Here is a 25,508-nt window from a genome sequence, read left to right as displayed (position 1 = left end):
TTGCACATAGAGATGGGCTGAAAAGGACTTTGAAGGAGAAAGTTTGGGAAAATTCAAGACCATAATGTAGGCTTGAAGGCCTGGCTGTAAATGTTGGACACTAGACAGGCAGCATCAGCAGAACAGCAAGTCTTCAGCAGTTGTTTTGTGGGGTGGGGGGGGAGGGGGCGTCATAAGAGGTTTATGATGATGGGAAAGAATGAGGCTATATCATGAGAAATTAAATACCAGTAAGTTCTGATGAAGCATCTTCTTTCAACAGAGTTGTTGTGTAGCTGAGATTTTTGTCATTTTCTATTTTGATTTCAACTTATCATTATCTGCATTATGACTTATAATTTGAAGGTATTTGAGTACTGCATATCGAAGCTGGTCATTGAGAATCAGGGAGGGAATAGGAAAAAATGCAGTTGCATTTGGAGTGGGTGAAGTATGCAAAATCAAAGATTTAAGGCCCATATTAAGGACGCACTGCATCCATACCAACCAAGATTAACTACAATTAATCACATTTTCCATCTCTCAGTCCAGACTCTTGTAGGTTATAGCTAATGTCGTTTTGAGATGTGATGCAGCTTTTTACATGAACCACCATTAGATGGAAGCCTACCAAGGGAGTAAAGGAATTGTCGGCTTAGGAAATTAACTGTTCCAGTATGTGATGTTAGGGTCCTGATTGACCTTCTCAGTATGGACGGTATATCAAGATATGTAACAACTAGGAAATATTCCACTTTCTGCACAACATACAAGCAGTTGTGCCTTATCATACTTATATGAGAGGCTCAAGACTTTTTGTAGCTCCCACTTTATTTAATTATTGTAAACTCCTCTGGATGATTTGATATCATATTTTGCTCTGTCATTTACTTTTGCTTGTATTACTGGCATGCTAATTCCCTCTGATCCTTAAACATTAAATAGGCCATAAGGAATTAATCTGCCATTCTTTCTGTACCTGCTGTTGAAAGTATATTTTGAAGAATTTCGTGGAAATTCAAGTTGCAGTTTAACAAGTTCACTGCCCTGACCTTGTGCACCAACACTATCCCTACCCCATTGTATTGGTGTCATTATCCTGAAGCTCCTTGCCTGTTGTCATCATGGAATATCCATTTTTTTCAGGCTGCTGCCATTCCAGGAGAACATTGATTAAATGGAGTTGACCAGCAAATGCCATTTTCCCCCAAAAAATGCTAATTCTACGTGGAAATTCCAAACTGGATCACTTGTACATGCAATTCAAAGATTTTTTTTTAAACTACTTTGACCAGAGACAATGAGGAAAGAGATTTTCTGAACTTCCTGTCAATTCTATGCATCTTCCTGCTTTTGCTTGCTTATACTCTAGCTCCAGTTTACTCTCAAATTACCTTGCATAAATTTCCCTGAGGTGACAGTTTTTGGTGAATATGCTTTTCCAGTCATCTTAATTGCTCACATTGCTTTCTTAAAGAACAATGCAAAAAATGAAAATGATCTTTTGCAGGGAATTTGGTGTCAGCATGCTGCTCATATGGGCAGAAAAACAGATGCAAATAATGAGTAAATGGGCATTTGTGTGTTAATCATACTTGATCGTATACTCGCACCTAAAGGATAAGGAAGACCATATTAGGCATCAGATTAACTTTTCATATCAACAGTAAATTAAAGGCAGACAGGCTTATTTCAGTAAATACTTTAAAAAGTACAACTGGCACCTTTTTAAAAGCATTAAATGGTCATGTTGAAATTGACCAACTTCCTCAGCTACCTATTAATCCTTGTTAGCTGTCCTTTTTTGTCTGTAACACAGGATAATATTCCTCAATAAAATCTTACAAAACATGCTTCAATATCAACGTTCAGAAAAGTTTTGATGGCAAGGTGGGTTGGATGAATGTTCATTTCAGCTACCTTCTCTAATATTTTAAGAAAGGAACTGCTTTTATTCATTTCTGGAATAATAAAACTTTTTTCATAACATGGACCTTGTCTGAAATATGTAAATCTTGCCTAGCCTTCAGGCTGTGTAGCTAATAGGGATGAATATTTTTTTCCAATTGGCATGTGAAAGAGTCACTCAGCTTCTGACCTTCATGGGCAAAATTGGTTCCAATGAGATTCCCCTGCAAATTATTATAAAAATAACTACTGGTGAGCCAAAAGTAATTACAATAACATAGGAAGCTTTCTGTCCAATCACAATTGTATCTGCTAATTAAACAATGATCCATTTATTCCTTTTCCTTCCATTGATTAAATTGTCTTCACTCTTAATTTGTTTCCTATTGTAAAATGTCACATTATACCTTTTTTCAATGGGTATTCTTTAATTAAAGCAATTCTATCCATTTTCCTCGACAGCAATGCAATTTATACAGACTGTCTATTCAATGTGTTTTGAACATTTGCAAAACAAACCTTTTGGAGAAACTCAGCAGGTCACACAGCATCCATTGGAAGTAAGGGTATATCACAAACATTTCAGCCCTGATAACTTTGTCAAGGTATGAGCAAAAAGTGAGTGATTGCCTGAATACATTAAAGAACAACTCAGTCCCATAATGTTGATTACGTGCCGGCCCGCAAACACGGAGATTGGGCCGGCACAATACACAGTAATAAACAGCGGCATAACTCACTAATGCAACGCCTAGCATAGCAAACCAGCGAGGTTGGAAGCTGGAGCAGTTCAAGTCCAGCAGCCCTAAAATGATGCTGGCCGGGCTGCCCAAGTAGCAGAGCAACGGCAGGCTGGGGAAGAAGGGAATTCATATGCAAGAATGTTCCTGTGGGTGGGAATCCTGTTTTTGTTATTCATGTGGCTGATGTCAGCCAATCAACCAAACTGCGGGAACTCCAACTATATAAAACGAGCATTTCCAGCCTCAATAAAGTCAGACCTTAACCTCCCACACTGTGAGTGTATGTGTTTCACTGTAGCAGACGGCTACAATTGGTGACCCTGATGGTTTAGACGGAATCTAAACCCAGCAATGGATAATGAAGCAACAATCAGCACAGTTGGCCTCAAGCTCACAACCTTCTGGACAGTTCGACCCAGCAAGTGGTTCGACCAGGCTGAGACCCAGTTCCAGATTTGGGGCATCACATCTGAGGCCACATGGTACTACCACGTGGTCAGCGCCCTGGATCCAGAGACTGCAGACAGAGTGGCCAACTTCATCCACGGGCCACCATCAGAAAGCTCTTACACTGTCTTCAAAGAGCTATTGATCATGACCTTCAGACTCTCGCGGCGTGAGAGAGGGGTACGGCTGCTCCACCTGGATAGGCTAGGGGACAGATCCCCGTCACCGCTCATGAATGAGATGCTGGCCCTCCTGGGAGAACACAGATCCAGCATTCTTGGAGCAGTTGCCCGAGGACATGCAACTGCTTCTGGCTGACACAGATTTCAGCGACCCCTGGAAAGTCTCAGTACATGCAGATATTCTGTGGAAACTCCCATGCTTGGCTCCCATGGGACTCGTCAAGAAGTCTCGCAACCAGACCAAGGCCGGCCTGGGAAAGAAGCGACAGGCAAGAGGCAGGGACGAGTTCAAGGAGAGATGATGTTTATACCATCAAAGATGGGGCACTGAGGCCCGCCAATGCCAGTTGCCTTGCAAGTTTCAGGGAAACAACAAGGCCAACCATCGCTGATGGCCATGGTGGCTGGCCATTGAGGGAGCCTCCTGTACCTATGGGACCATCTGGCCAGAAGACGTTTCTTGGTGGATACAGGAGCAGAGGTCACTGTGGTGTCCCAGACAGGGTTGGACACTAGACGCAGGCAAAACGGGTCCCACGTTGAGGGCTGTCAACAACAGCAGTGTACTGTGCACTCATAGAGCTGAGCTGCAGTTCACAGGCAGTCACTTCTCATGGGAATTCACGCTGGCCGCAGTGGAACAACCATTTCTTGGAGCGGTCTTCTTGCAGGCCCACAACCTCCTAGTGGGTCTTAAGGCAAGAGACTCGTACACACAGAGACCTTCTTAACCTTCGCAGTGAGAGACATCGGCACTGCACATGGACTCCATCCACAACTCATAAGACGAGTTCTCCAAGGTGCTAGTCGGGTTCTCAGGAATCCTTTCCCCTCAGTTCATGGTGGAGATGCCCTACACGAGGTCAGGCATCACATCCTTACCAAGAGTCCACCGCTTCATGCAAGGGCAAGATGACTTCCCCCAGAGAAACTCTGACTCACCAAGAAGGAGTTCCGCATGCTTGAGACGTTCCGCAAGCTTGAGGAGTTAGGCATTGTTCGGCAGTCGGACAGTCCATGGGCTTCTCCCCTACCATGGTGCCTAAAGCATCGGGGGGCCGGAGACCGTGTGGCGACTAATGCTTGCTCAATGAGGCCACCACTCCTGATTGTTACCCCATGTCGCATATCCATGACTTTGTGGCAAACCTGCACGGAGTGAGAATCTTCTCCAAAATGGACCAGGTGCGAGGGTATCACCAAATAATGGTGCACCCTAACGTCATCCCCAAGATGACCATCATCACTCCATTCAGGCTGTTCAAGTTCCTGAAGATGCCATTTGGGCTCAAGAGCGTAGCACAGACCTTCCAGCGACTAATGGACATGGTGGGCCGCGACCTGGACAGCACCTTTGTCTACTTAGTTGACATCCTGGTGGCGAGCAGAACCTGGCAGGAACATCTACAACACCTCCGAAACCTCTACAATAGCCTACGCGAGTTTGGCCTTACTGTCAACCTGGCCAAATGCCAGTTCGGACTAAGCACAATTGACTTCCTGAGCCACAGGATTACCAAAGACAAGGCCACACCACTACCCAGCAAGGTGGAGGTCATCCACAACTTCCAGAGGCCCAGTACGACCAAAGGACTACAAGAGTTCGTGCGGATGGTCAACATTTATCACAGGTTCATCCCCGCAGCTGCTCGAGTGAGGTGCCCACTTTTCACCCTGATGACCACAAGGCGAAGGACTTGACCTGGGACGACGACTCCGCATGAGCATTCATGGAAGTGAATGAAGCCCTGGCTAACGCTGCACTCCTGGCCCACCCCAGACCAGACGCACCCACAGCCCTCAAGGTTGATGCCTCAGGAACAGCGATTGGTAGAGTTCTGGAGCAGCAGATAGAAGAAAGTTGGTGTCCGTTAGCTATCTTCAGCAAGCATGCATGGCCCCTGGAACTAAAATATAGTGCTTTCGACAGAGAGCTACTGGCGCTGTACTTAGCCAACTGCCACTTCCAGTACTTCCTCGAGGGAAGGGCTTTCGTGACTTTCACAGACCACAAGCCACTGACGATGACCCTGGCTAAGATCTCCGATTCCTGGTCGGCCCACCAGCAGAGACACTTGTCTTGCATCTTGGAGTACATCTCTGACGTGAGGCACATCTCGAAAAAAGACAACGTGGTTGCAAATGCCTTGTCAAGACAGAGCATCCATTCTCTGGCCAACAGACTGGACTTCATGGCACTGGCAGAGGCACAGCAGCAGGACGACGAGATACCTTAGTACAGGACTGCAGCTTCAGGATATCCCAGTCGGTACAAGTAACACTACCTTCCTGTGCGACGTGGCCACCGGACAGATTCAGCCTATCTTCCAAACGGCATGGAGACAATGAGTGTTTGACTCCATCCACAGGCTGGCACATCCATCGATCAGGACTCTGGTCCAGTTAGTGGCCAGCAAGTACACGTGGCATGGATTGCGGAAACAAGTCAACGGGTGGGCCAGTGCCAAGCAGCTAAGGTACAGCAGCACACCAAAGTCTTCCCACAGCCTTTCAAGCCAAAGGAACAAAGGTTTGACCACATTCACTTGGACACAGTGGGGCCCTTATCAGTCTCAACTCTACTGGTTGACGGTGGTCAATCGTTTCACCTGGTGGCCAGAAGCAATCCCCCTGGCCGACACATCCACTAGCTCCTGTGCCAAGGTACTCCTCTTGTCCTGGGTAGCAATGTTCGGACTACCACACCACATAACCTCCGACAGAGGCGCATAATTCACTTTCACCCTTTGGATGGATGTTGACAACCTGTGGGGTGCTCAGCTACACCACACGACAGCATACCATCCGCAGTCCAATGGGATTGTGGAGCGCTTCCATAGGTACCTTAAGGTCACCCTCATGACCAGACTCAAGGGCCCCAACTGGATGGACGAACTGCTGTAGGTACTGCTGGGCATTCGTACAACACCAAAAGAAGACGTCCACACATCCTCCACCGAGCTTGTCTGTGGAGCTCCACTCATGGTCCCCAGGGATTTAATCCCAGAGGCCAACAGGAGGATACAACCACCTTCCTGGACAGACTGCGTGAAAAGGTCAGTAACCTGAGCAAGCCAAGTTCAACATCTCCAAAGGCCTCAAAGACTGTGAGTACCTGTTCGTGCTCAGAGGGCCACATTGTCCACCGCTACAGAAGCCCTATTAAGGCCCCTTCCAAGTCGCCCTGAACAATGGGGCCACCTTTGAACTGGACATTGGTGGCAAACCAGAGGTTTTCACCGCAGAGAGGGTCAAACTGGCACATACGGACCCGACACAACCCGTGGAGGCGCCAGCACCTCGATTCAGAAGCAGACCGCCAAAGACATTGGGGACTGCATCCACAGACACTATGAACTGTAGCACCAGTTCTGGGGGGTGATCATGTGGCGGCCCATAACCGTGGAGGTCAGCATAACTCACTAACGCAACCCCTAGCATAGTGAACCAGCACAGTTGGAAGCTGGGGCAGTACAAGATCAGCAGCCCTAAAATGGCGCTGGCCAGGCTGCCCATCTAACAGATCAACAGCAGGCTGGGGAAGAAGGGGATTCATATGCAAGAATTTTCCCATGGGCGTAAATCCGTTGTTGATTACGTGGCGGCCCGCAAACACGGAGATTGGGCCGGCACAATACACAGTAATAAACAGCGGCATAACTCACTAATGCAACGCCTAGCATAGCAAACCAGCGCGGTTGGAAGCTGGAGCAGTTCAAGTCCAGCAGCCCTAAAATGATGCTGGCTGGGCTGCCCAGGTAGCAGAGTAACGGCAGGCTGGGGAAGAAGGGAATTCATATGCAAGAATGTTCCTGTGGGTGGGAATCCTGTTTTTGTTATTCATGTGGCTGATGTCAGCCAATCAACCAAATGGCAGGAACTCCAACTGTATAAAAGGAGCATTTCCAGCCTCAATAAAGTCAAAGCTTAACCTCCCACACTGCGAGTGTGTGTGGTGTGTTTCTTCATAGCAAACTGCTACAATTATATACATTTGCTTCCTACAATCACAGACTTTCCTATTTAACTGTATTTCACGTTTGTACCTTGTACACTCCAATCTGTACACATTTCCAATACTAGCGGAAATCCATGAGATATCCATTCTCCAAAAAAATTAAACTATTCTATTTAGTAAATCAGCTAAACCAAATTAAGAAACCCATTTCCATTATGATTTGGAATATATTGGGTAAATATCATATAGTTATAATTTCAATATCCTAGTGTTCTCTTGACAAATCAATTCTATACTGTTTTCAAGTCTTTAATAATATATTATACAGCTAAACATCAAATTGAACCCAAACTTCTTGTAAAAGCCACTTAAAGCTAATTCTCGTTGCACGTAAAAATGGAAGAAACTGCAGTGTGGCCCTGTCTATTAATATTCTGATAGACTACATGGAGGAGCATTCGAACTTGGGTTACTGGTATGAGGGATGGTGATTTGTCTATGGATGTGATGATGTGGGCTTATAGGCATTTAATATCCTGGGAAGGTGATGATCAAAAAAATGTTGATGAGAGAAAAATTAGTATTTTAATGCTCTTCAATTTGAAGATAGATTTTACCCAGAGGAAATCACAGCTATGATTATATTTATGTTCCATTGCACTCATGAGAATATTGACTGCATGCTTCCATATTTCAGTAGCCCATCTGCCTTAATGTGATTTCCATGTCAGGGGCACACAGAGTGATGTCACTGATGTGCATTATTCCTTAGACCAAATCTTAAGGCATTCCTGGAAAAACATTGTTTTACTTGCACAACACCAAACTAGGAGGTGTTCAGGATATATATATATTACTTATTGTGAGGGGCTTTCTATTGCAGTAGAAAAATGGCTTCCCTCCTGCTGCTAAATTGACCCATCTTCAGCCAACTACATGAGTGCCTGATCTGAATTAGTATTTTTTCTCCTTTTGTTTCCCCCAAAAGATGTGTTGTAATTCCCATTCCTAATTTACTGCTGGACTTGTGCTCCTGACCTCTATCCCATCACTGACAGCTCCTGTATCTTCTGTTTCATCTGACCCTCCCCTGAAACCAGTGCTTCAATGTTGATTTTTTGTGACTTACTTCACTTGGAAGAACCTTAATGACCATGCCACATTTCAAACCAAATCTGCCAGCAACTTTTATCATTCTGTCTAAAACACTTCTCCCTCCTTCTCACAATGTTTCTCAGCCTGGTGATGCTGGCTCTGATTCTCCTGTATCTCTTTCCCAGCGAGAGCAGCTGAAAGATCCTGTGTGCAGGGTGAAGGGGTTACTCAACAATTTTGCATGCCCTCTTGTCGATGGTGGTGGGGGGGGTATTGGAGGGAGCCCCTAGTGATCCCCTCTGCCACTTGTGGTCTTGTGAATTGACCTCCGATCCATTTGTCTGCAGCACCATACCACACTGTGATGCACCCAGCCAGGACACTCTTCATACAGCTCCTTCAGAAGATTGACATGATGGTGGCCGGAAGCCTTGCCCACCAGTCTTCTCAGAAAGAGCAGTTACTTATGCCTGACTATTGAGGAGATGTGTATCCACGATAGGTCACCAGTTAAGTGAACTTCAAGTGCTCTTCACTCTCTCCATATAGAGTTATTGATATGTAGTGGAGGGTGGTCGTTCCTGCTCATCCTGAAATCCACGATCATGTCCTTCATCTTGTCCATGTTGAGACTCAGGTTTTTACTCTCTCACCATTTCACAAGAATTTCCACCTCTTTATAGTGCGACTCATCATTGCTGATGAGGCCATCTACTGTTGTGTCATTTGTAAACTTGATATGTTTGGAGTTGGATCTGGCTATGAAGTCATGGGTCAGTAGTGTAAACAGGGGCAAGCTGAGCACACAACCCCAAGGTGTGCTAGTACTCGACATTCTGCACCCGACTCCGACAGACTGTGATCTATCTATTAGGAGGTCCAGAATTCAGTTACAGAAAGAGGTATTGAATCACAGAGAGGGCAGCTTCTTTACCAGCCTCTGGGGAATAATCGTATTAAAGGCCGAGCTGAAGTCAATGAACAGCAGCCTGGCATATGAAGTGTCTAGCCCCAGCATTAAAGCATTCTATCACCAGATGCTCGAAGCATATCATAATGGTGGAAGTCAGTGCCATGGAGCGGTCGTCTTTGAGGCCTGTTATTGTCGCTGTCTTTGGTGCTAGGATGATGGTGGCTGTCTTGAAGCATGCAGAGAGAATGGACTGCTGCAGTGAAGCATTGAAGATGTCTGTAAAGATTTCCATCAATTAGTCTGCGCAGTCCTTCATTATCTAAAGCTTTCTTCAGTGTCATCTTGTTCTTCTTATCAAACCATGCATAGAATATGTTCAGACTGCCTAGTAGGGAGGGGTCTTTAACCAAGATGACTCGTGATGTGTTAGTGTTAATCCCTTGCCCATATGCACCTCAGTGCTGCCAATGATTCCTCTGTGTGTTCCCACACTTTGACTTGCATGGATGAGTTCAGCCCTGGCTGATCCTCGTGCCATCTTCTCTTCTGTCCAGTTGGCAGCATCATGAGCTAGGAGAAGTGCCCAAACCTCTGCATCCACCCACGGTTTCTAGTTAGCCCGGTTGTGAAGCATTTGATCCCGCTAGTCACAGAGCTCGTGTCCTCCTCGATGTTTACATGACGTTGCAGGTGACTGCCTCCCTGAAACAGCTCCAGTCCATGGATTCAAAGCAGTCTTGTAGTACAGCCGTGGCTACTCTCGACCACATCCTGGCCAAGTTTGTTTTGCCAGCAGTCTTTATGCGAGGTTAGCAAGACAGATATGATCTCAGTAACCAAGAACCGAGTAGTATAGAAACACATTAGATGGAGTCTGAAGGGGTATCATTCTAGTGCAGTGTATTGGGTGCACTAGTAATTTTGGGCATTTTATATTTTAATTTGAATACGGAGAAAATCCAATCCCTAGTTTGATTGCCATCCTGCTATCTCTATATTACAAAACTGAATGCTTGTATAACAAAGTTATTTGCAGTTGATTCCATTAAAAATCATGAAGTTACAACTAAACATCATGATGCTAAATTCTCCCCATGGTTTCCGCAGACTTGGAATATCTTAGGAGATGTAAAATTCAGAATTGAGGAATGGGACATAACTAATGTTTGCAAAAGAGAATGCTGGGAAGTTACTCTCCAAACCCTGCAAGTGCTCATGAATCCCAAAATACAAATAAGGTTTATGACTAACTCTCCTGACTACCTTTAAACACATTATCAACATCAACAAAGAACCTGTCCATTTTCATTTTTAAGGCATGTCCTGTAAGCAATATGTTTCAAGAGCTCGACAAAATAAAGCAATGATGTGCATATTCAATTTATGTACCTGTTCTCCTTAATTCAAATCTAATGCAATTTTAATTTAATTCACTATTTAAATTGCTTACTTTCTAGAATGGACCACATTCTCACTGGATCCAACCCAGGACATTACCAGGCTTTTTGTTTTGTATTGGGATGGACTTGCCTCAACATCCTAATGTCTTATTGATTTTTTACTTTCACGCTGGCCCAAAAAACTTCAGAAGTTCATGCACCATATATTTGTTGAATGAAAAAGGTTTAATTCAGAACCCATGATGTTAAACACTAGTACATTACAAAAATAACATTTACTATTTTAAAATTTTTAATACATGAATCCACCATGACTCAATGCACCTTATGAATTGCAACGCTGGGAAATTTTATAGTTAAAAAAACAAACAGCTGATGCAGGGACTTGACCCAAAACATAGGCAATTTCTATCCCAAACAGATGCTGCTCGACCTGTGTAGTTCTTCCAGCAGTTTGCTTTTTGTTCCAGATTCTCTTGTCTCAAATTTACATTTTAAATATGTTACAGGAATCTGTTACAAAAGTAATATGCCATTTCTAAGTCAGACTTGCTATAATTCAAAGCACTTCAAGTACAGTTTTAATATTTTGAAGTTCAGTGACTAGGGTAATGGGGTCAACATTTTCACCATGCCACAGAGCACAACTGTGTAAATTAATTTATTCTTGCTGATACAGCTTGTAGACAGTGTTAGCTCTGGGATAAATGTATCTTTCTTCAAATAGAATCAAAGGAATTTTCCTAACCAGCAGAAGTAAATGCCCCTATTTTCCATTATTTACTTCCCTAAGCAAAGTGGTTAAAAACCAGAAGGCAAAAATTAGGATTGAGAGGAGATGAGGGGATAATGAGGGTCTGGAGCAGCTGAAAAAAAAGTCTATTGATCAGTATTTCAATTCCTTTGACCTAAATAGTTATAGGCCAAGGGCTGAAACGTGAGATTGCAGTATTTAAGCCACCCATTTAGAGTGGTCTGAATGGCCTCCTGTGCCATAAATTTCTTTCACATTAATTAATGATATAAATTTAGAAATGCCTTGAAGATGTTATCTAATCTTGGGCTTGAAAATGCATATATTATTGACTTTATGATCATGGTTTCTGACAGGATCTGAAGCATCTTTATTAGACTATTTTCCAGTAGCCTAATTATGGATATCAATTATAATACACTGTTAGCAGAAAAGCATTTGTGTTATATGAGAAAATGTATTACTCAAAATGTGCCATTCTTTGTTTTGATGAGACCAAATTTGCATTTTTTTCTAAATCATAACAGTTAAGAGAAATCTTAATCTTTCTAATTAAACTAAAGAGTTTGAATGAGGCAGTTGCAAAATATTTGACTGGAAATTTAGTTGCAAAATGCTGTGTTTTTTTTTCAGTGCTGTACAATTCAAAATGATTTTTTTTTTCCAAATGAAATTCAATAACCACAGGTTCCAGAGTGTTTAGTATAAAATACCCAAAGAATTTCTAGGCTTTGTGCCTTCAGGGGCAACATACCCCATGAAACATTATTTTTATGGCATGGGGAGAGGTAGGGAATGATGGGGAATATTGAACTACATTAGCTTGGCAGCACTATTCACTGAGAAATCTTGAGCCATCTTTGGTTTTCCTAGTGTACTAGGTCAATTACATAGCTTCAACTTTGATTACTTAATTACAATTAAGAAAGGAGGGAGGCAGAAAAAAAGAAAATTACAGACCTATTAGTCTGACAACAGTAGATGGAAAGTTATTGGAGTCAATTCTCAAGGGCAAGGTTATGAAATATTTCAAGGTGCATGACAAGATAGGTCCAAGCCAGCAGGGTTTTCATGAAGGGAAGATCCTGCCTGACAAACCTATTGGAAGTTTTTGAGGCAATCTCAAGTAGGATGAACAAGGAAGAGGCTATGGATGTTATGCATTTTGATTTTTAAAAGACCTTTGATAAGATGCCGCATAAGAGGCTGCTTAATAAGACGAGAGCCCTTGGAATTACAGAAAGATATTGGATTGTGTGGAGGATTGGCTGATAGGCATAAAGGAAAGGATGGGAATAAAGGGATCCTGTTCTGGTTCTAGTGGTGTTGGGGCACTTCTTTTTACAATGTATATTGATGATTTGTATTATGAATTAAATGGTTTTGTGGCTAAGTTTGCAGATGACACCAAGATAGTGGAGGAGCAGGAAGTGTTGAAGAAACCAAAAGGTTGCAGAGAGACTTGGACAGTTGAGGAGAGTGGGCAAAGAAATAGCAGATGAGATACAATGTTGAGAAATGTGCAGTTGTACATTTTGGAAGAGGAAATAAACAAGCAGATTATTATTTGGATGGGGGAAAAAATACAAAATTCTGAAGTGCATAGGGACTTGGGATGTCCTTGTGCAGGATAACCTAAAGGTTAACCACCAGATTGGATCAGCAGTAAAGAAAGTGAATGCTATGTTGGGATTTATTTCAGGAGGATAGTGTACAAGAGTAAAGAGATGTTGATGAGGCTCTTTGTGGCACTGGTGAGACCTCATTTGGAGTACTGTGTGCAGTTTTGGACCCCTTATTTTAGAAGGGATGTATCGATGTTGGAGAGAGTTCAGAGAAGATTTTCAAGGATGATTCTTGGAATGCAAGGGGTAACATATGAGGAGTATTTATTGGCTTGGACTGTATTCATCAGAGCATTAAAAAAAAATGAGAGGGGATCTCATAGAAACATTTTGAATGCTGAAAGGATTCCATTTAAAACAGAGATGAAGAGAAATTTCTTTAGCCAGAGGGTCGTGGATTTGTGGAATTCATTGCTACATACAGCTGTGGAGGCCTGATCATTGGGGGAGTTTAAAGAGGTATCAAAGGGTATGATGAAAAGGCCAGAAATTGGAACTAGATGTGAGAATGGTTTAGCTCATGCTGGAGTGGCGGAGCAGACTCAATGGGCCAAATGGCCTACTTCTATTCCCTTATCTTGTGGAAAAAAAAATCCCTTTCCCTCTCACCTCATCCCACCACCATCATCTTCCAATCCCCACCCAACCCTATAATTTTCCAGACCCCAATCTCCCACCCTCATCTCCAACTCCCAATTGTTCACAAAAACCTGGAAGTGATCTATCAAGCAACACAGTACCCTATTTTACTTCCATTGCAGTTGATCATGGTCCATTTGTGAGCTATACAGCATTATGACTCTAAAACAGAATCAGCCCTAATCTGTTGTTTTGAGTGAATGAGAATGAATGGATCAGTTATAACAGAATAGTAATGTTTTCATTCACTGGCATGGTGGTTAATTTTTATAATTAGCTGCAAATAAATGCATGGATGTTGTTGTTAAGACTACCTAATATTAGCACTGATTTGATTATGCAAAGTGTGTGTGACTGCAACTGAGATAGAGATTGGGCCAGCCTGTGCAGTTGTAGAGCCCTTGGAAGATTCTGTGTTTGGAATGTGGAAGTGTAGATCATAGATTTCATTTTGACATTTGTCAGCTCTCAATGTATAGTGTCAGTACCAAAATTTCATATCATCTGATGAATGACTTTAATTAAGAAGTGAATGCAACTATAGCTGAATATTAACAATGGAATCTTTATTTTCTTGCTGCACAAGAAATCTTTCTAAATTTTCACTAAATATTCATTTTTCAGACGGAAGAGACCAAGTTGCACTTAGAAGAGGTGGATGTTGAGGTGAAAACCATGAAAACAGAATATAATCTTGCAATGAATGAGGTACGGACAACAAATTGGCACTTAGAAAATCAGAATATACATATGGTATGTGGATCTCTGTTATCATTTATAATCATCATGGGTGAATTTAGCCTCTTTTTGCTGCAGCGGAGAAGGAAATAATTGGGTATTTGATGAAACAAAGGTTTTTCATGTATTCTGATAACGATTAATGCTCTGTGCTCCTCATTGTCTTGTCCGGCTGTCTGGTCTGATCTGTCTCCTAGACAGTCATTGCACTATGAGTCAGTTTTAATGTCTGGTAAGCGTTGTAAATTTCTAACGATCCTATTTTGAAATAATACAGCTCGTCCACCAATGTACCATGCAGTGAGATCACATAGTCACAGAGAGCCACCAACTGGTTGTTCTGTAGTACTGCAATAAAGTGTTAACTACTTCTACATTAAACCTTGGATATTAAATTAAGTATGCAGGCCCAGCTAGATTTTTTTTCCAGATTTGTGTTTGGAGCAGAGAATTTTATATTGAATACCTTTGTTTCTCTCAGCTCTCTAATTGTCATAAACTCTGTTCCAGTTTGGGAGGTAATTGAAAGGAATTAGAATTATAAATATTGCAAGGATAGTGTTTGAGAATTTTGTTCTGTTCAATCATTAATACTTTCTTTATTTTAGTGAGAAAATTAATTAAGTTGTTCTATTCAAATTGTGTTCTTTCCTAGCAAATAATGATTTTTATAAGCTAATTGCTTGGATGCCTTTCATTTCATATTGTACAAAATTCTTACCAAAAGTTTCAATAATGAAGATGAACTAGCACATTATATTCCAATTTTCACAAACAGAAACAATCTATACCACATAGTATCATCATATTTGTTAGCAAATTGAAACTGTTCACAATCTTCTCAAATCATTAGTTCTTGCTGTCGAGAGTTCCTGAATTTGCTAATAAATAATTTCACTGTTTAGGCCAGTTTAAATTCCCAGAGTGTAAAGTCCTCCATTACAAGTTTAATTAAAGAACCTGCTCACAACGATGCAATGGAAAGATGAAAACCTTGAAGGAAATTATGGCCTGGATTTTCTGGAAAACTGACAGTCTTTGACTGCAGACCCAAAGAGATGCATCCACAATAAATCAGTCGGGTTCTATTCCTGGCTTTATTTGCATTTGGGCACCAACTGTATAGACTTTGTTAACATTGATATCAACAAGCCAGTTGAGCAGCGAGTCAGTTTTAAATATCCTTAGAAAGCACAACAGAATGTAAATACCAACATCATTTTCACTTATTAATGCATCTTCTGACAGGTTTCCATTCAGCTTCCGATACTCTAGAGAAAAGAAAGCCCAAATTTGTCCAACTTCTCCCCATAGCTCATGCCTTCCAATCTAGGCACCATCCTGGCAAATCTCTTCTCAAGGCATTGAGGGGACAAAAGTTCAAAGGGGATGTGCTGGGCAAGTTTTATTTTTAGAGAATGGTAGATGCCTAAAATAGGCTGCCAAGGGTAGTTGTGGAAGCTTCTAGATAGACATGTGAAGAACAGAGAGATATGTATCGTGTTCAAACAGTAGAGTTTTCATTTTAATTTGGGCAGCATATTTGGTGCTGATGTCATGGGCTGAAGTGCCTGCTCCTGTGCTGCGCACTGTTCGATGTCGTATGCATTACAAAGGGCAAGATAAAACCGAGAGGCAACATTTAGAAGCTGAAAGATCAAAAACTTAACAAAAAATAATTGGCAATTTAATGTTTTACATATAATGTTATCCTGAGGGAATAACAATGCATGTACAAAAAATTATAGGCCCAAAGACGTTATTCAACAATACTTGTTTCCTAGTATGAAAAACTCAGTTGCATCTCAATTAACTAGGCTTCAATGATTTTTACAGCATGAATAGTGCATTAAAGAATGAAGATCATGTCAATCACAGATTCTATGTAGCAAGCAGCTGTGGTCTACAACCATGTGCCCTGGGAGGAGCAGCAGATTATTGATAGTGGCAGATTTGCAGTATTTTAACTGTGTATGTGCTGGAAATGTATTTGTAATAGTGGCAGACACTGATACATTCAATCAATGCAATAATAAATTCAAAGTGGTGATATTTTTTCCCACGGTTTTTTACATTTATTTTTCATTTATTCTGCCCATATTGTGCAGAATGTTTTATTGCTGAATGTATAAATGTGCCTTACCTACTGACAGTGTGAACACTACAAGGTAGCATTACTGCTTGGGAGATCTTTCCAGAAGGGGAGTTCAAAAATGTTCACATATTGTACCTGTTTTGACCCAATTCTCATTCACAAAAGTGTGACATCTCCACTCATGGAAAGAAACCAGGGAAATAATCACTGATCAACCTGTTCACAGTAAACAGATTTCACTTAGAAGTTGTACTTTGAGTCTGTTTATTTGCATCTGATAGTTTTTGAAATGGCTGTACACAAAAGCTTCTAAATGATGCAATTTTTCTGGATAACTTGCTACTTTTTAATTAACAATGGTAATGTTAACATGCATGTATTGGCCAGTGTATTAAAAAAAATACCTTTTCTGCTTGTTAAAAGGTTATACTCTTTCTAAAGCTTCTTCATATTCAGTTCATGTATCATGTTATGCATCCCAGAACAATGCCATTGCAGATCTTAAGATGAAATAGTAAGAGCTGGTTTCAAATCATTTTGCAGCCATTAGGTCTGAGAAATGCTGCTGTAGGCTGAATAATTTACAGTCCCTGCCAGTAACATCATTGCCAAAGCTAAATATGGTTGATCAATGTTTTCAAACTTTTTCTTTCCACTCACATAGTAATCCCTAGCCCATAGGAGCTCTGTGATTAGTAAGGGATTATTTAAAATGGTATGTGAGTGGGAAGAAAAAGTTTGAAAACCACTGTTTTAATCATACCTCGTTGACTTGTTATGTGCACGGTTTCATAACTCCAAAGGAAATGGGCCAATGACAATTATTAATCACAGAGCACCTATGGCCTACGGATTATTTAAGATGGTATATGAGTGGGGCCAGTACTGCGCGCACTGTACTCCACCTAAAAGCTCCTTTGGGCAGGCCCGAGGACAGGTCCACGTCCTCCCCCTCCACATCCTCCCCCTCCACGTCCTCCCCCTCCATGTCCTCCCCCTCAAAAGATGCTCACAAACTCAAGCTAGCATGCTGGAACATCAGAACCATGCTAGACAAGGCCGACAGACCTGAACGTCGGTCTGTCCTCCTCGCATATGAACTCCTCAGACTTGACATCGACATAGCCGCTCTCAGTGAAGTCCGCCTTGCAGATATAGGCAGCCTCCAAGAACGCAGCGCGGGCTACACACTCTACTGGTCTGGCAAGCCTATGGATGAACGACGTCTATCTGGTGTAAGCTTCATGGTCAAGAACTCCATTGCCTCCAAACTCGAAAACCTCCTGACAGGCCACTCGGACTGGATCATGTCCATGCGACTCCTCCTTCAAAACAAGCGTCGCATCACCCTCATCAGTGTCTATGCTCCAACCCTCCAGGCGGAACCTGCAGAAAAGGACAAGTTCTACACTGACCTGCGCAACCTCATTCAACACACCCCTACAGCCGACAAGGTTGTCACCCTTGGCGACTTCAACGCTCGCGTCGGCAAAGAATTAGAAACCTGGCCAGGAATCCTGGGCAAGCATGGTGTCGGCAAGTGCAACGACAACGGGCGCCTCCTGTTGGAGCTCTGCGCAGAACAGCGGCTTGTTATTACAAACACCCTTTTTCAGCAGAGGGACAGCCTGAAGACTACATGGATGCATCCCCGATCCAAACACTGGCACCTCCTGGACTACATCCTGGTGCGAGAAAGAGACAAACGAGATGTGCTCCACACCAGGGTCATGCCCAGCGCAGAATGCCACTCTGACCACCGGCTGGTTCGCTGCAAGCTCAACCTTCTCTTCAAGCCAAAGCCCAGGAACAGTAAAGCCCCCAGAAAGAGGTTCAATGTTGGAAACCTGCAGTCAGACGAAGCGAGAGGAAACTTCAAAGCAAAGCTCGAGGATGCAATCCGCCTCACGGACTCATCCCCTGAAACCCTCTGGGATCAGCTGAAGACTACCATACTGCAATCCACTGAAGAGGTACTGGGCTTCTCCTCCAGGAAAAACAAGGACTGGTTTGACGAAAACAGCCAGGAAATCCAAGAGCTGCTGGCAAAGAAGCGAGCTGCCCACCAGGCTCACCTTACAAAGCCGTCCTGGCCAGAGAAGAAACAAGCCTTCCATCACGCATGCAGCCATCTTCAGCACAAACTCCGGGAGATCCAAAATGAGTGGTGGACTAGCCTCGCCAAACTAACCCAGCTCAGCGCGGACATTGGCGACTTCAGGGGTTTTTACGAGGCTCTAAAGGCTGTGTACGGCCCCTCACCCCAAGTCCAAAGCCCGCTGCGTAGCTCAGACGGCAAAGTCCTCCTCAGCGACAAGATCTCCATCCTCAACCGATGGTCAGAACACTTCCAATCTCTTTTCAGTGCCAACCGCTCAGTCCAAGATTCTGCCCTGCTCCAACTCCCTCAACAGCCCCTAAGGCTAGAGCTGGATGAAGCCCTCACCCGGGAAGAGACATATAAGGCAATTGAACAACTGAAAAGTAGCAAAGCAGCAGGTATGGATGGAATCCCCCCCAGAGGTCTGAAAGGCTGGCGGCAAAACTCTGCATGCCAAACTGCATGAGTTCTTCAAGCTTTGATGGGACCAAGAAAAACTGCCTCAGAACCTTCGTGATGCCATCATCACCCTGTACAAAAACAAAGGCGAGAAATCAGACTACTTAAACTACAGGGGAATCACGCTGCTCTCCATTGCAGGCAAAATCTTCGCTAGGATTCTCCTAAATAGAATAATACCTAGTGTCGCCGAGAATATTCTCCCAGAATCACAGTGCGGCTTTCGCGCAAACAGAGGAACTACTGACATGGTCTTTGCCCTCAGACAGCTCCAAGAAAAGTGCAGAGAACAAAACAAAGGACTGTACATCACCTTTGTTGACCTCACCAAAGCCTTCGACACCGTGAGCAGGAAAGGGCTTTGGCAAATACTAGAGCGCTTCGGATGCCCCCCAAATTTCCTCAACATGGTTATCCAACTGCACGAAAACCAACAAGGTCGGGTCAGATACAGCAATGAGCTCTCTGAACCCTTCTCCATTAACAGTGGCGTGAAGCAAGGCTGCGTTCTCGCACCAACCCTCTTTACTATCTTCTTCAGCATGATGTTGAACCAAGCCATGAAAGACCTCAACAATGAAGACGCTGTTTACATCCAGTACTGCACGGATGGCAGTCTCTTCAATCTGAGGCGCCTGCAAGCTCACACCAAGACACAAGAGCAACTTGTCCGTGAACTACTCTTTGCAGACGATGCTGCTTTCGTTGCCCATTCAGAGCCAGTTCTTCAGCGCTTGACGTCCTGTTTTGCGGAAACTGCCAAAATGTTTGGCCTGGAAGTCAGCCTGAAGAAAACTGAGGTCTTCCATCAGCCAGCTCCCCACCATGTCTATCAGACCCCCCCCCCCCACATCTCCATCGGGCACACAAAACTCAGAACGGTCAGCCAGTTTACCTATCTCGGCTGCACCATTTCATCAGATGCAAAGATCGACAACGAGATAGAAAACAGTCTCGCCAAGGCAAATAGTGCCTTTGGAAGACTGCACAAAAGAGTCTGGAAAAACAACCAACTGAAAAACCTCACAAAGATAAGCGTATACAGAGCCGTTGTCATACCCACACTCCTTTTCGGCTCTGAATCATGGGTCCTCTACCGGCATCACCTACGGCTCCTAGAATGCTTCCACCAACGTTGTCTCCGCTCCATCCTCAACATTCATTGGAGCGACTTCATCCCTAACATCGAAGTACTCGAGATGGCAGAGGCCGACAGCATCGAATCCACACTGTTGAAGATCCAACTGCGCTGGGTAGGTCACGTCTCCAGAATGGAGGACCATCGCCTTCCCAAGATCGTGTTATATGGCGAGCTCTCCACTGGCCATCGTGTTAGAGGTGCACCAAAGAAGAGGTACAAGGACTGCCTAAAGAAATCTCTTGGTGCCTGCCACATTGACCTCCGCCACTGGGCTGATATCGCCTCAAACCGTGCATCTTGGCGCCTCACAGTTCAGCGGGCAGCAACCTCCTTTGAAGAAGACCGCAGAGCCCACCTCACTGACAAAAGACAAAGGAGGAAAAACCCAACCCCAACCAACAAATTTTCCCCTGCAACCGCTGCAACCGTGTCTGCCTGTCCCGCATCAGACTTGTCAGCCACAAACGAGCCTGCAGCTGACGTGGACATTTACCCCTCCATAAATCTTCGTCCGCGAAGCTAAGACAAAGAAAGAAAAAAGATATGAGTGGAAAAAAAAAGTTTGGAGACCATTGCTCTAGACACTGGACATTTGAATAATAACGAGATGTTGAAAATACTCAGCAAGTCAGGCAGCATCTGTGAGAGAGGGTTCACATGTTTAGATCAATTGCCTCTCATCGTGTACTCTAATGAAAGATTATTGATGTTAATTCTGTTTTACTCACTTCCTGACTTGCTGAGTATTTCCAGCATTTGCTGTGTTTTTTGTTAATTTTTCAAGTCTGCTTTCCTGGGTTCAAATAGATCCAGGCATGGTTCTCACGAACATGGAAGTGTGATAGTGTTCCACATGGACTTCAATTTGATTCTGTACAAAAATCACGATTGGCACAACACTATTACAACTCCAGCGTCCCGGGTGAGAATCCAGGTCTGCCGAAAAGGAGTTTGTACGTTCTCCCCATGTCTGGATTTTCTCCAAGTGCTCAGTTTCCTCGCACCCTACAAAATGTATGGGGGTTATAGGATGATTGGGTGTAACTGAATGGCATGGGTTTAAATGGCCAGAATCCTCTATCATGTTGTAAATAACCTTGCAGGAAAGGAGATGCCATACAATATCTCCATATCAAATATATGAAACAAAAGTTTAGTTGCTTGATAATTTCTTCATTTGTTTGATGTGCACCATATGATACCAATAAATCACATTGATGGCTTACAAACACAAATAGGTTTAGTTAATGTGTTTTGATCATTTTTATATGAGATGAATGTTACATTGCAGTCTGGTGGATAATTTGCAAATAGTGAATACAATATTATTTTGTGCACTAAAATCTTTGCTATGACCCCATAAATTTTACTGGAATATTGCCAAAACACTGGGAGATTTCCCACTATAGTGGTGGACGCATTGTGGCTTCCTTTACATCAGAGAGACTGGATACAGGCTGGTAGATCGCTTCATTGAGCTCCTTCACTCGAACTGCCACTATGGCATTGGATCTCGCAGTGGGAACCCATTTTAATTCCTTGCCCCATTCATATTCAGATTTTAGATTTATTGTCAGAGTACATACATGACATCATATACCACCCTGAAATACTTTTTTCTGCGGGCTCAGCTGAATTACCACTAATTAGTAGTGCAAAAAAAAACTGTACCCAGTGTAAACATGTAACAAATGTAAACAATCTGTGCAATACAGAGAGAACAAAAAGAAAATCAATAAAGTGCCCAAGTAAGAGTCCTTAAATCAGTCTTTGATTGAGCTTGTTGTTGAGAAGTCAGATGGGGAGGGGTAGCAGCTGTTCCTGAACCTGGTGGTGTGAGTCTTGTGGCACCTGTACCTCTTTCCTGATGACAGCAGTGAGAATAGAGCGTGTACTGGCTGGTGTGGATCCTGCTGCTGAGTTGCTTGTAGCTGTACTCAATAGTGGGGAGGGTTTCGCCTGTGATGTCCTGGTCTATATCCACTACTTTTTTGGAGGGCTTTATACTCAGGGGTTTTGGTGTCCCCATATCAGACTGTGATGCAGCTGGTCACCACACTTTCCACCACACCTCACCAAAGCCTTCGACACCATGAGTAGGAAAGGGCTTTGGCAAATACTAGAGCGCCTTGGATGCCCCCCAAAGTTCCTCAATGTGGTTATCCAACTGCACGAAAACCAACAAGGTCGGGTCAGATACAGCAATGAACTCTCTGAACCCTTCTCCATTAACAATGGCGTGAAGCAAGGCTGCGTTCTTGCAACAACCCTCTTTTCAATCTTCTTCAGCATGATGCTGAAACAAGCCATGAAAGACCTCAACAATGAAGACGCTGTTTACATTCGGTACCGCATGGATGGCAGTCCTTCAATCTGAGGCGCTTGCAAGCTCACACAAGAGCAACTTGTCCGTGAACTACTCTTTGCAGATGATGCCGCTTTCGTTGCCCATTCAGAGCCAGCTTTTCAGCGCTTGACGTCCTGTTTTGCGGAAACTGCCAAAATGTTTGGCCTGGAAGTCAGCCTGAAGAAAACTGAGGTCCTCCATCAGCCAGCTCCCCACCATGACTACCAGCCCTCCCACATCTCCATCGGGCACACAAAACTCAAAACGGTCAACCAGTTTACCTATCTCGGCTGCACCATTTCATCGGATGCAAGGATCGACAACGAGATAGACAACAGACTCACCGAGGCAAATAGCGCCTTTGGAAGACTACACAAAAGAGTCTGGAAAAACAACCAACTGAAAAACCTCACAAAGATTAGCGTATACAGAGCCGTTGTCATACCCACACTCCTGTTCGGCTCCGAATCATGGGTCCTTTACCGGCATCACCTACAGCTCCTAGAACGCTTCCACCAGCGTTGTCTCCACTCCATCCTCAACATTCATTGGAGCGACTTAATCTCCAACATCGAAGTACTCGAGATGGCAGAGGCCAACGGCATCGAATCCACGCTGTTGATGATCAAACTGCGCTGGGTAGGTCACGTCTCCAGAATGGAGGACCATCGCTTTCCAAGATCATGTTATATGGCGAGCTCTCCACTGGCCACCGAGACAGAGGTGCACCAAAGAAGAGGTACAAGGACTGCCTAAAGAAATCTCTTGGTGCCTGCCACATTGACCACCGCCAGTGGGCTGATATCGCCTCAAACCGTGCATCTTGGCGCCTCACAGTTCGGCAGGCAGCAACCTCCTTTGAAGAAGACCGCAGAGCCCACCTCACTGTCAAAAGACAAAGGAGGAAAAATCCAACACCCAACCCCAACCAATGAATCTAATATATGTATTTCCCTTGCAACCGCTGCAACCGTGTCTGCCTGTCCCGCATCGGACTTGTCAGCCACAAACGAGCCTGCAGCTGACGTGGACATTACCCCTCCATAAATCTTCGTCCGTGAAGCCAAGCCAAAGAAGTGTCATACCAAGCCTCCACAAACTCCTGAGGAAATAGAGATGCTGATGTAGTCTTTTCACAATGCCATTGGTGTGTTGGGTCCAGGAAAGATCCTCTGAGATGGTAACTTGCCAGAACTTGAATTTGGTCACCCTCTCCACTTCTGATCCCCCAATGTTCATTGGATTGTATACCTCTGGCTTTCCTTTCCTGAGTTTTGGTGACATTGAGTGCAACATTGTCGATGGTGCACCTTTTAGCCAAGTTTTCATTCTCCATCCTCAATGCTGATTTATCCCTTTCCTTTATACAACCTACTACCTTGGTATTGCCTGCAAATTTGTAGATGGTGTTACTGTCATTTCAAGCCACACACCCGTAGGTGTAAAATGTGTAGAGCGTGTCTGTCTATGGTTTCATGGACTGCCAGGCTGAGACCATGTCATGTTCAGTCTGGGCATCATCCAGTCAGATGGTGATGGCGTTAACTTTTCTGGTTTCTGTTAGCCCACATCCTGCCTCATCTCTCGATCCCTATGTCTCATTTCCTCAATCTGTCTCTCTCCCCCTTTCCTTCTGTCTCCTTTCCTCCAGCCCTGAATTCATAGAGCCACACCCCTCCCCCAATTAATTCTCCTGTCCTCCTATCCATATTCAAATTTCACTTTTTGCCTGTTCATCTGTGCTCCTCCTCCCCCAGCCTGCCTGCTTTATATTTCTCATACCTTGATGAAGGTCTCACGCCCAAAATGCTGGTTATATAATCTTTATCTTCTATAGATACTGCAAGATCTGCATTTTTGTGTTTTTACTACAATCATGGCATCTACAAACGTTCATGTTTCACAAGACATTATGAATGCAAGTTCTGATGGTCAAAGGAGATGCAGGTGCCACTTCATAAGTATATGTATCATTACCATGTTCCCAATTTATTTTGCATTTCCATGCCCCCCCCCTCCCCTATTGAGCGACAAAATAAAGAAATTATGTTTTTTTTTAAAAACGTGAAGCTTCCTTTTTGTTAAGAGAGAAAGAGAGATGACCTTGTTTGACTTTGTCAAGTCACATCCATTTGGTCTATTGGTCCATTTTGATGCATTGAACCCAAAACCAAATCAAAGCGTTAAACTCTTAACTTAAAGAAGCTTTGACTCCTGGCTGTAATTTCCAGGCAGAAGTTCCAATGGCTGTAAGCCAAGCAAGGAACGTCTGGAGAGTGTGAAATTAGGACAAGGCAAGGATCTTCAAGGCCAAGATATTTGTTTGTTATTCTTAGTAGATAACATTCTCAGAATGGAAATTCCACCTTGCCTCATAAGAAATAAGAGCAGGTGAACCACCTGACTCATCAGGTCTGCTCTCCCATTCAATAGGATCATGGGCGATCTGGTAATGGACTCAGCTCCACTTACCCATCTGTTCCCCTACTATTCAAAATCTATCTGTATTTTAAAAACATAGAATGCAGCTGCAGAGAATTCCACAGATTCACTTCTTCTGGGAACAGCAGTTCCTCTTCATTTTTGTCATAAATCTTCCCTGATGCTCAGCCACTAGTTTTTTGCCTCTTCTGCCAGTGGAAGCAACCTCCCTGCTTCTATTCTATCTACTGTTATTCCTTTTATAATTGTGTATGTTTCTATAAGATTCCTCCTCAACCTCCTAAACGCCAATAAGTATAGTTCCAGGCTACTCGATCTCTCCTCATAAGTTAACCCCTTCATTTCTGGAATCAACCTGGTGTACCTCTGCACAGCCTTCAAAATTAGTATGTACTGTCTCGAGAAAGAACTATGGAGAAAGATGTGAGGACTGGGGAACTTGAGGCAGTCAATGGTAGTATCTTGAAAACACCAATAAAAAATTAAGGAGGTGCTAAAGGTTGTGATACTAAGGATGGTATGAAAAAAAATCTCATCCTTGT

The 25,508-nt window shown here is 43.5% G+C and overlaps 1 protein-coding gene across 9 annotated transcripts in view; it reads left to right on the top strand.

Annotated features, from left to right (window-relative positions):
- The window catches only part of LOC138744724 (polyamine-modulated factor 1-binding protein 1), a 640,882-nt gene that overhangs the window by 277,911 nt on the left and 337,463 nt on the right, over nt 1-25,508 (top strand). For all 9 annotated transcript variants that reach the window (XM_069901308.1, XM_069901306.1, XM_069901305.1 and 6 more), the window contains one exon: nt 14,268-14,351. In XM_069901308.1, the coding sequence (XP_069757409.1) occupies nt 14,268-14,351 (84 nt within the window). The remainder of the gene's footprint in view (nt 1-14,267; nt 14,352-25,508) is intronic.

Source organism: Narcine bancroftii, chromosome 10, assembly GCF_036971445.1.
Source record: "Narcine bancroftii isolate sNarBan1 chromosome 10, sNarBan1.hap1, whole genome shotgun sequence".
Lineage (NCBI taxonomy): Eukaryota > Metazoa > Chordata > Chondrichthyes > Torpediniformes > Narcinidae > Narcine > Narcine bancroftii.
The sequence above is the reverse complement of the archived record's forward strand: the minus strand, read 5'-3'. Positions and strand labels throughout refer to the sequence as shown.